At 46.7% G+C, this 11,774-nt stretch overlaps 1 protein-coding gene across 4 annotated transcripts in view; it reads right to left on the bottom strand.

The window, feature by feature from the left end:
* Window positions 1-1,726: 1,726 nt before the first annotated feature.
* Window positions 1,727-11,774, bottom strand: part of NCAPH (non-SMC condensin I complex subunit H) — a 36,274-nt gene continuing 26,226 nt past the window's right edge. For 2 of the 4 annotated variants that reach the window (XM_008007974.3, XM_008007972.3), the window contains exons 13-18: window positions 10,974-11,084; window positions 9,497-9,679; window positions 8,175-8,291; window positions 6,184-6,275; window positions 5,731-5,806; window positions 1,727-2,265 (exon numbers count right to left, since the gene is read on the bottom strand). In XM_008007974.3, coding sequence (XP_008006165.2) covers window positions 2,206-2,265; window positions 5,731-5,806; window positions 6,184-6,275; window positions 8,175-8,291; window positions 9,497-9,679; window positions 10,974-11,084 — 639 coding nt within the window. In that variant the 3' untranslated portion in view covers window positions 1,727-2,205. Of the gene's footprint in view, window positions 2,266-5,717; window positions 5,807-6,183; window positions 6,276-8,174; window positions 8,292-9,496; window positions 9,680-10,973; window positions 11,085-11,774 lie in introns of all 4 variants that reach the window. The other 2 variants (XM_073023191.1, XM_008007973.3) reach the window with 2 other exon arrangements.

Here is an 11,774-nt window from a genome sequence, read left to right as displayed (position 1 = left end):
GGCATCCTTACACAGTAGATGGGCAAGAGGAGTGAACAAGCTTCCTCAGGCCTCTTTTATAAGAGCGAACACTAATCCCATTCGCAAGGAATTTGCCCTCATAACCTAATCACCTCCCAAAGGCCCCATCTCTTAATACCAAACGTATTAGGGGATTTCAACACATGAATTTTAGACACAAACATTCAGACCACAGCACACATAGCCCACAGCAACTGCGTAATGAGGGAAACTTAGGAGAAGCCAGAGGAAGGGGAGGGGATTTCATTGAAGAAGTTGGTATTGAACTCATCAGTTTTTTTTGAGATAGGATCTCACTCTGTTGTCCTGGCTGGAATACAGTAGTGTGACCATAGCTCACTGCAGCCTCAAACTCCTGGGCTCAAGGGATTATCCCACCTCAGCCTTCTGAGTAGCTGGGATTACAGGCACACACCTCCATGCCTGGCTAAGTTTTAAACATTTTTTTTAAAGATGGGGGTCTATTTTCCCAGGCTGGTCTCGAACTCCTGACTTCAAGCAATCCTCCTGCCTCTTCCTTTCAAAGCACTAGGATTTACAGATGTGGACAACTGCACTTGGTCCCAGTCTTTCTAGTTTTACTGGTAATTCAGACCCCACTATAGAGAAGCGGGGCTGACTGAGGGAAGGAATGGGCTTAGCTGGGTCTACTCTCAGGGATAGGAGAGCAAGAAGCCCAGCACTGACCTGGCCTGGGAAAGTGATGGAGGCTTCAGACCCAGCAAGACAGAGTGTGGATTCTCGCCTGCAGCACCCCTCTTTTTTCTAAAGCAAGCTCTTTAGAGTTCCATGGTGTGACAGCTAAGTCTTTAACCCTCTCAATGCAACAGAGCAGGGAATGTTTTGGACACAATTTGGAAAGCATATTCCTGTGGGGAGGGGATTATTTTTGTTTTGTGTGGTTTTTGGCTAAGAAGCAAGTTATTATCAAGATCAATTGCCAATTATATACTTCACTGCTTCTGGCCTATATCCAAGATCTATATTTAGCCAGTCAATGGTGACGGGCGTTCTGGCAGAGATCCAGGACCAGCCAGTAACAGAACTACCTGGATCAACATCTATAATATCGTTTCAAATTGCAAGCAAAGTTAATTCTTCTGTTTCTCTGAGGTTAGGGGAAGAACTTGTACCGTGTGTGCTGCATTCTGTGGAGATGGACGAATCTCACTGAGATGAATCTCACTGCTCTCCACCCACTGCTGAGCCTGTATGATCCACCCAGGTAGCACAGAGCACCGTGGCTGAGAGCAGACTCCGGAGGCAGATTACCAGGCCCAGCCCACCCCGACAGTTAGCCAGCTGCCCTTATGCAAGTTACTCTACCTTGGGCGTCTGTTTCCTCCTCTGCAACATGAGAGTCACAATAGTAAGTTCCTCCCAAGGATGCTGAGAACACTACACGAAGCAATGTACAGAAGGGACGAGTATCACTACCGGCTCCCTCCAGCAGAATCCTGGGGTTTAAGCAGGACCCAATCTTGCAATCTCAGTGTCCAGCCAGTGATCTCTGTCTTCCATTCTCCTCCGAGGCAAACCATCTGAGTTGTGGGTATCCCGGGTAACTACCAGGACTGCATCCCCCTTAGGCGTCTTCTGCCTCATACTGACGTGTGGGTATCCCGGGTAACTACCAGGACTGCATCCCCCTCAAGGGTAAGGACTAGGTCTGATACTCATCTAGTGGACACTCAAACATTTTGCCAGTTATATTATTAAGAATTTTATTTTTGAGCATTCTATATACATTTATAAGTGTACATATGGTGTATTTCATGTACATGGATTAGGACGTTCTTCAAGGGCAACATTCAGTGCCCACTGGAAAATTTCCTACAAGAGTAGAGTTTGGAAAACAACAGATCAACTTAGGAGACTAAAACTATTCACTGATACGAAGAATGGATATAGGTTTCCTCGATCCAGAACAGTACCCTCACCCGCTCTGCCCTCCCCTCTCCTAGATGGTCACCACAGGGCAGTAAAGTTTAATCAGTCAAGCGCAGAGCTTCAGGGCGCGGGCACCCAGACCGTGACGGAGAGAAGGAAAGGGCAACAAATAAACAGGCACGCTGGTAGTTGGCTACAGCCTGGGTATAAGCCCATGGCATCTTCTTCCACCCAGACTGGGGCTGTCCTGGCAGCTGAGTAAGTGACGGGCCTCCTGACTTCTCCACAGTGAACTCAATCTCCTTGCCTCACAAGAACGTCAGAGAGGTCCTCTGTTCCTTCCAGCTTTAGATTCTGAGGGAAGCAAAACATGCATGGACTTTGGTATACTGAGAATAAAAGAATCATCAATTCCAATCACAGTTACAAGATAGTGACTACAAAAAAGAAAGTTTGTCCCATGATTATAAGAAAAACTGTTTCATAGCAAGTATAACTTGCATGAAAAAACTGATTCCCAATCCTTGTTACAACAAAATGACTTAGGTAAAAAAGTGAAAAGCAAGCCTTCTCTGGCTCTGGTTCCTGCAACCCACCCCCTATAAAGGGCCTAAGAGCTGAGCTGTCTGCCCTGAAGATGCTCATGGAGGCAGATGGGAGGTCATCAGGGGCCACAACACATACATATAGTCATTCGTCCCCCCTCATCCTCGAGGGGTGTTCCAAGGCCTCTGGTGGATGCCTGAACCCATGTAGTACCAAATCAAATACAACGCATGATTTTTATATATATGTATACACAAACATACCTCGTTTTTCCTACACACATACACTTACGATCAAGTTTAGTTTATAAATTAGGCACAGTAAGAGATTAACAATAACTAATAATAAAATAGAAAAATTAAGTCAAGTAAGAGGGAGTGGAACACAAGCACTGCAGTACCGCAACAGTTGACCTGGGAACTGAGATGGCTGCCAAGTGACTAATGAGAGAGCTGTGTCTGCAGTGTGGATCCGGTGGACACAGGGACAGTTCAGATCTCGGGCAGGATGGAGCGGGACACTGTGACATTTCATCACACTACTCAGAACAGTTGTAACTTAAAACTTACGAACTCTTTATTTCTGGATTTCCACTTAGTATTTTCAGACTATGGGTGACTGTGGGTAACTGAAACCATAGTAAGTGAAATTGTGGCAACAGGGGCACTACTGTATTAACCCCGGCCATGCACACCTCCTCCAGGCACCCCCACTGCCCCACTGCCCCATCCCTCCATTAGTTCCTGACAGCAGTGCCCTCCTGCCAGTCTCTGCGCAGGCCTTTCCCTGCCTATCTCCCAGCTCTTCCCCAACCCCAGGCAGTGTTTCCCTCAGGACTAAGCAGCTGTGAGACGCCTTTCCTGATGAACTTCACCACAGCCAGCCTGCCCTGGCTCTGCACCGGAGGCAGATGGGATGTGCCAGGGCTCAACAGCCACTCGCACCTTTCCTTGCCACTGAAGACGGAGCGCTCAAGTCACACCTTGCAGGTTTTCTGCAGCTCAGGGTCTGGAGGTGGCACACTGCTGGCACGCAGAGCCATGAAGGCAGAGGGCCTCCCGTCCATCACCGGCTCCTAAGCCCCACACCTGCCTGGCTACGTGAGGGGAGATTGTTATCACAGTGGTGGGGGAACAGACTCCGGACAGGAGTGAAAGGAGAGAAAGAAGTCCAAGAGGAGGTCAAGTTCTGCTGTGAAGTGTTGAGAATATTTCTCTTGGTGGCTCTCAGCTCCGAGTTATCACAGCCCCCTGTAGATTATCACAGTAACTGTTGTGGCCAATGTTCCAACCCCATTTTCTCAAACAGCCCAAAGCCAGGCCCCAGCAATGGCCTTGGTGCTCAGCCTCACAAGTCATTCTTCAAACCCCAAGAGCTCGGGGACCCTTAAAACAAGACTTGATCACGGCAAAATGAACGAGGCTGGACTGCTACTGAGGGCAGGGGTGCAGAGCTGGGGTCGGAGCAGCACGGCCTCAGTGAAAACAACCTCAGTGAAGCCGCAGAGTCACTAATGTATCTTAGCAGCGTTGTCCTGGCCTGCTCCTTAAGAAACAAGTGAGGACCATCAAGTCGCTCTCTCAAGGCAGGTTTCTGTGGAGACACACAGCCCAGAGAAGCACTCTGACCTTCAGGCTGGGGCTGATGAGCGAAGGCAGTAACACTCTTAAATTGGACTCAGAAGGGTTTCTGAGCTTTGGAGACCAGCCTAGGAGCCTGGTGTGCTAGGAGACCAGCACCCATGTGGGAGAGTCACCGGCACCTATTTCCACCAAGATGGTGTGTGAATGAGATTCCAGGCCTCCCCCGACACTTCTCAAGTCAGACAGATGGATGGCCTGCACACCACCCACCTCAGATGGTGTATCCTCAGCAGAGCCACTTGTGAATTTGTCAGAACAATGATAATAGTATATTTTTTAATTTTTTATTTTCTTAGTCATTCTCTCTTCACATAGTTTGCATGTGACATCAGATACCTTAGGATGTGTCAGGTATAGGAACTACCATCTCCTATAACCACGGGCATGTCTGCCTTCATAGGCTTGTGAACGGGGCACGTCCTCTCTCCACAGTCACCGGTCACCGTCTTACTGCCCCCCCAACAGCAGCCATGCAAGTTCAGCATTCCTGGGTTAAAACCATTCCCACGGGCTCTGATGCACAATCGTTCCTTCTTGGGAACTAGGCTGGGCTCTTTTGTTTAGGCCTCAGGTTTGAACACCCAGACTGGTGGTTACGAGCCCAGTGGTCAGCACAGTCGTCGGAGGCATACAGCACTTGGTCCTGGCCCAGTGGCTCTTCTGCGCCTGTTCCCCACCCAGAATCAAAACTAGCTTCTGCTAACCAAACAGTTTCTTCTTCTTCAGGAGGTTGTGAGCTAAGCAAGGTATTGACAAGAGAAAAACTGGTCTCTGACTTCCAGTGGTAGGTCACTGGGACTGGCTGATGGCTGTGCCACACAGGCCAGGGCAACCTCTCTCTGAAGCAGAGTGAGACGTGGAAAATGGAGCTAGTCCTCACTGCTCGATTTCACTAGGAGGCCAGAGGTCACATGTTGGCACATAGGAAATCCTGGCTGCTTCCACCAGCACCCCATTTTTGCTACCATTCCATTCCCATAATCACCCTCGAAAACCACACTTTGGCATTCAGACAGTACCTGCACACCAGTGCCCACCCCTCCTCCTGGGGAGCTGACAGTGACAGTGCACACCATGGCCATGGTGCCCCAGCCCCAGGGTGGTGCTTGCCGCACACGCTGTAGCCCAGCCCATAGCCTCTACTGCAGGTGCCAAAGGCTGCGCTGTCATCAGCTGGCTGGGGACCCTAATGGATACCAAGTGCTCAGCGACGCCCAAACGTACTCTTCTCTTTCTGCAACTGTTTTCTTTCCATCCTCATCTCTCTCCTCTTTCCTCTGCCATGTCTCCCATATGTCTTGACTTTGGTACAACCAGGCTTTGGCCTTTAAAGTCTTTGACACCCAGTGAAGTAAAAGCATATCGTGTTCTTAGGTTGGGGAACTCACCGATCACAATTCCGTCATCTAAAATCTTACCATTTGGGTTCATTTTCATTGCTAATCGAACCTAATGGGTTTTTCCTAAGTTACTTCTAGGTGCCTGGCTAATTATTTGGGTTGAAGGTCCTACACAAGTCACGGTATTTAAGAAATCCTATGGTAGCCCATGCAAGATCAAATAAAAAGCTAAATGACTTGACATAAACAGGGAATACTCTAATACTCCCATGCTTACCTTAATTACCTACCTTTTCATTGGCTAAATGTAGGAGACAGGCAAAAGCCAGAGGTATGGAGAGGTTCTGAGCCATGACAGGGGGCAGGCTGGAAAGAAAGGGGCAAGTGTTTAGGTCACTGCAACTGTTAGAACAAAGGCTCATTCATCAAGTATGAATAATTCACACAAACAATGACTAAACTAATGAGAAACAAATCTTTCAGATGCATTTTATAAGCAGATTTTTCTAGTTTCTTATTTGAGATAAAATATCTCCTGTTAGACTCTGACCACTGGCACTGAAAAACACCTTTTTTAAAGTTGGTCTGTATTAACTTATCTATCAACACAGAGAGAAAACAGAACAGCCACTACAAGGGTCATAGGAAACAGGTTGTGTGTGTGTGTGTGGAGGGCCCGCCACGCGGACAGCTCAGAGGAGAGCAGGTGAGCCCCCACAAAGCCCCCGCCTGCCAGCCCGCACCTTCTCTGCAGGTCCTTCGTGAGCCCGCTGAGCATCTTCTTGTCAGCCACTTCTGCCAGGGCCCCTTCTTTTCCAGCTTCCCTGTGGTTTGCCTAACAGAAGCACATTTACACGTCGGACAGTTAGGGCTAGTGTACTTTTGAAAGAGCAACAAAAGGCTGGGCGTGGTGGCTCACGCCTGTAATCCCAGCACTTTAAGTGGCCGAGGCGGGTGGATCACGAGGTCAGGAGATCGAGACCATCCTGGCTAACACCGTGAAACCCTGTCTCTATTAAAAATACAAAAAAATTAGCCGGGCGTTGTGGTGGGAGCCTGTAGTCCCAGCTACTTGGGAGGCTGAGGCAGGAGTGAACCTGGGAGGCAGAGCTTGCAGTGGGCTGAGATAGCGCCACTGCACTCTAGCCTGGGCAACAGAGAAAGACTCCGTCTCAAGAAAAAAAAAAAAAAGAGCAACAAAAATAAAGCTGTATCACCAAAAAGTCTATACCTAAATGAAATGAAAACAAATTTCTTAGTTATTTTGAAGAAAAAGGATCTACAAAGGGAACCAGTGTCTCAGTCCTGCTCTAATGACATTGTGATGAACATGGATGTCAATGGTCAGCATCACCCTAGTAAAGGAGACACTGCAAAGGTGTCCTAGGGTGCTCTGAAAACAAACAAGAAAAAAAAAAACAGTAATAAAAAGCCATGATTTTTTTGTTTTTTGAGAGGGAGTCTCGCTCTGTCGCCAGACTAGAGTGCAGTGGCGCGATCTCGGCTCACTGCAACCTCTGCCTCCTGGGTTCAGGTGATTCTCCTGTCTCAGCCTCCTGAGTAGCTGGGATTACAGATGCCCACCACCCACCACCATTCCTGGTTATTATTATTATTTTTTTTTTAGTAGAGACGGGGTTTCACCATGTTGGCCAGGCTGGTTTTGAACGCCTGACCTCATGATCCACCCACCTCGGCCTCACACCTGCTGGGATTACAGGTGTGAGCCACTGTGCCCAGCCAAAGCCATGATTACTTGTAGCTTCAACTGGACTGCACTGCTAAGGGCAGCACAAAATTCACACTGAAAAGTAAAGTCAAACTTTCCACTTAAGACAAAGACACATGCTTGCATTCTGTTCCAGTTGATAAAAGTTTATAAATATGACTGAAGCTTTCTCTCATATCCAGCTTAGGGCCCTCAATCAACTTATCAGTTTTCATTTCTCAGCTACAGAAGGTCTAAACTCAGAACATTACCTGAGAAGAAGGAATCAGAAAGAGGGAAGGATTCTAATTAACTGATACTTCCTTTCATTGAGATGGACCAGGTTAATCAAGGTTTCAGCTTGTTCTGAAGGAGAAGCAGAATCTGACAGTATAATAATTACTTTTCCACTATCTTCCTACTGAGAATACATTCCTGAAATCAGAATTATTAGATTAAAGGGTTTAAACATTTCATAGCATATAGCAACTTAAACTGTACCAGCAGTGAATGAGGACTCCAAATTTCCCTCCTCACTAATGGAAAACAGTTGAATTACTGAACCTGCTGCTGTTTTACAGTAGCATCGAGATTGCTTCACTTGTCTTTTTTGATTACCAGCAAGGCTGAATCATGCCTTACACACTAGTCTGCTATTTGTATCACAGTCTGTGTGACTTGCCTGCTTGTACACTTGGTTCATTTCTCTCTTAGAGGCAGGATGTCTTCCATGTATTTTTGTTTTGTTTTTCAAGGATCTCTCTCTGTTGCCCAGACTGGAGTGTAGTGGTACGATCGTATCATAGCTCACTGTAACCTCAAACTCCTGGGCTCAAGTGATCTTCCCACTTCAGCCTCCCCAAGTGCTGGGATCACACACGTGAGCCACCATGCCCAGCTCTCTGTATTTTTGAATGAACATTTCTGCCTTGGAGGCATTGCCCAAATCGTGGTGTCTTCGGCAGTAGACATCAACCACTCCCCTCCCGCATGCTGGGCACCTAGAGAACAGGCAGAGCATCTGACCTCTGCATCTGCCTCCTTTCCGGAGAGCGCTGTCAGCAGACTCCACATGCTCTGCTTCAACTTCTTCATGTCCATCTTTTTGGCAGTCTTGGCATAGTGAATTTCAATTTTATTTACCTGAAATAGGTATATGACAGAGTAAAACTAAGCAGAATAAATAAACTTTTACCATTAACCCATTGTAAAAACAAAGGTCTGGAGTTCAACTAAAGAAGGAATCCAATTTCAACCAAGGAGCTACAGAAATCTCTGTTTTTTGTTGTTGTTGTTGGTTTTTTTTGTTTTGTTTTGTTTTTGTTTTTTTCTGAGACGGAGTTTTGCTCTTGTCACCCAGGCTGGATGGCAGTGGTGCAATCCCAGCTCACTGCAACCTCCGCCTCCTGGGTTCAAGTGATTCTCCAGCCTGAGCCTCCCAAGGAGCTGGGATTACAGGTACCCACTAATTTTTGTATTTTTAGTAGAGACGGTGTTTCACCATTTTGGCCATGCTGGTCTCAAACCTTTTTTTTTTTTTTTTTGGGGACGGAGTCTCACCCTGTTGCCCAGGTTGAAGTGCAATGGCATGATCTCGGCTCACTGCAACCTCTGCCTCCCAGGTTCAAATGATTCTCCTGCCTCAGTCTCCAGAGTAGCTGGGATTACAGGCACCTGCCACCACACCCAGCTAATTTTTGTATTTTTATTAGAGACGGGGTTTCACTGTGTTGGCCATGCTGGTCTCGAACTCCTGACCTCGTGATCCGCCCGCCCTGGCCTCCCCAAGTGCTGGGATTACAGGCGTGAGCCACTGTGCCCGGCCCAGAGCTCTCTTTGGACACTAAACAGATCCCCTCATATCAAATCTAATTTCTTTTCGATCAACTGCAGTCTACATTAAGGCTAACTGGAATTCCAGAGTGTAAAAGAGATAAGTGAATCAAACACTAAGGCAAGCATAAAGCCTTCCAGCTGGTACGGAAGAGATAAATGTTTAATGCATGATAATTTAATACAAACTGAATTGGGCCAAGATTTTTCAGAGCCACACAGCTAGCTAGCCTTGCTGAATTAGCATATAAATTTATATTCTCTGCCTGCAGCCTTCATTCATATGCCTTATTTGGGTGACCAGTTCTTCCCCAGTTGTCTTTTCAAGGTCTTTGGAGAGATGGTCAGTTCCACACAACCTAATTAGCATCAACTCACTCTCACAACCTATTAAAACTCAGAACAACAGGTTAAAATTGAGAAGAAAACAAGCTCAGACTGACACGACTCTCATATAAGAGGCAATTACACAGACTTCAGGCAAACAATGTAATTCTCTGCTGTTTCATCCGTACCTTCTGAGGCTCGGCTACCAGGTTTGACTCCCCATATGTTGTGATGTCTAATCCTTGGGCTTCCGGAGTGTCACCATTCTGTTGTGCTGTCTTAGGTGGATGGCAAGGATAAGGTGAGAGGTCAGAGTTCCCAACTGGTCCCACAAATAAGTCATCAGAATCTTCATCATCACTGTCGGCAGCCTGGGCAAGAAACAGCTCTTTGAGTTTGGTGGAAGCTGCCAGAGGAGCTTAGAAACACCCCTGAAATAGACTCTGTGTTTACGAAGCAAGAAGAGACCACCTGATAGTTCACTGAGTGAGTTACACTGCGATGAACTTCTCAGTGTCCCTAATTGTCATCCTGTTTTACATAAACCCCTATTAGAGAGGTGTCTGTTATCAACCTAAGACCCTTTGAGCAGGAGTTAAAAGAAATTCAATAATCATAATTGCCACTATGTCCCCCCTTCAGCTTCTAACTGATTTAGGATTTCATTTTACAGAAAACATTCCTCAAATACCAGAGATATGACCTGCACATATCACCCAAGGAAAGCACAGGAGATTCCTGGGGCCATCTGGTCAGTAGCAGGGGTACCACCCAGAAACCAGTGAGAAAGTCATTTTCGGGATCATATCCAGAGTGAATGTATCAGTATCTAGGGGCAGGGGTGGGGCTGGGGGACACAGGTCAGGAGTCAGTCTTTAAATAGGCTCCCTGGGTGATCTGTATATAAGTTAAAGTTTGAGAAGCACTGGTCAAAAGGTCAGTCTGGATTTTCACTAAAATATAACAGTCTAACTCTCTTCCAAGTAAGAATATAAGGTGAATAAATTTTTTTTCCAGTTCTTTTCTCCCTTTCCACATACAGGGGCACAGATGAAGCCTATTTTTCCAGTTTCTGTTACCTGTATCAGCCATCTCATCAGTAGACTCAGAGAAGGGATATGGACATTCTTTAGTCTAAACCATGATCTAAAGATCGGGGATGGCTTGTACAAGTTCACAACAAGCTTGCAATATGAGAACTACATTCAGAGCTAGAAACCTGGTCATTGGAGATACACCCCGAAGACTTATTTTTTGCCACACCAGATCACACCACCTCCACATGTCTATGTGTTTTGTCTACCTGGCCAAAATACTAGCTCATAAGAGGACAAAGTGTTTATATTCCTTTGAAATCCCACAACAGCCAATATTAGTACTTTGTAGCAGAGGCTAAACACTCATTCACGTGCTGACGCATTCACTCCAGTGTGGCCATTTGCTTCCTGCATGTAGCATGTGAGGTAGGGCAGGCCGAGGGTGAGGCTGTTTCCTCGACTCTGCTCAGCTCCCAGCACTGGGTGGACGGCAGACCCTTCACCCAGAAAACCTCTATTGGATTCAAAATTTCCAACCGTCTCCCGCCATATAAAGTGGGGACATGGGAAGCAGAGAAAAATGACTCCCTGGCTTAGAAGGGAGGACACAGCCCCTTTCCCCCTTCACCTGTAATCCAGGGCAGAAGTTGGAGGTGTCGTTAGGGTTGTTGTAATCATAGTCTTCAATTTCTTCATAATGCTCAGTCTCTGCCCTTCGGCCCTGGGCCATCTTAAGTAACTAAAGGAAAGAATAAATGCAGAAAGCAATTTTTTAAAAAGCTACTGAACAAGTTAGAGAAGTAAACCTTAATTATTATGCCAAGTCTCCTCCTAGAATTATACAATTTTAGCGTCAGAAGGGCCCTCCCAAGTCATCCAAGTCTAACAGACTTTCCACTGCACAGTGCAAACCTGGAGTAGCAGGGCTCGGCGTCTCTACCAGTCCCAAACAAACCAGAGCAGCTCTACTTCTGTGGGACTGGCGCTTAGGCCTTCTGCACAGTGTTACTTGAAAAAGAGTTCCTTCACTAAAAACAAAAGTTGGAAAATCTACCCTCCGGCTTTCTGAAAGTCAACTTGGTGCACTTGAACAATTCTGATAGAAAACCCATTACCTTGGATCATGAGTAAGGCAACCTCACTATATAAAGCAATTGGTGAGTAAATCCACAACTTCAACGAGAAAGCAAAGGAATCAGTCGGGCACGGTGGCTCACACCTATAATCCCAGCACTTTGGGAGGCTGAGGCAGGTGGATCACCTGAGGTCAGAAGTTTGAGACTAGCCTGGCCAACATGGTGAAACCCCATCCCTACTAAAAATACAAAAAATTCACCAGGCATGGTGGCAGGCACCTGTAATCCCAGTTACTTGGGAGGCTGAGGCAGGAGAACTGCTTGAACCCGGGAGAGGTTGCAGTGAGACAAGA

The sequence above is a fragment of the Chlorocebus sabaeus genome, chromosome 14 (genome assembly GCF_047675955.1).
Source record: "Chlorocebus sabaeus isolate Y175 chromosome 14, mChlSab1.0.hap1, whole genome shotgun sequence".
Taxonomy (NCBI): domain Eukaryota; kingdom Metazoa; phylum Chordata; class Mammalia; order Primates; family Cercopithecidae; genus Chlorocebus; species Chlorocebus sabaeus.
The sequence above is the reverse complement of the archived record's forward strand: the minus strand, read 5'-3'. Positions and strand labels throughout refer to the sequence as shown.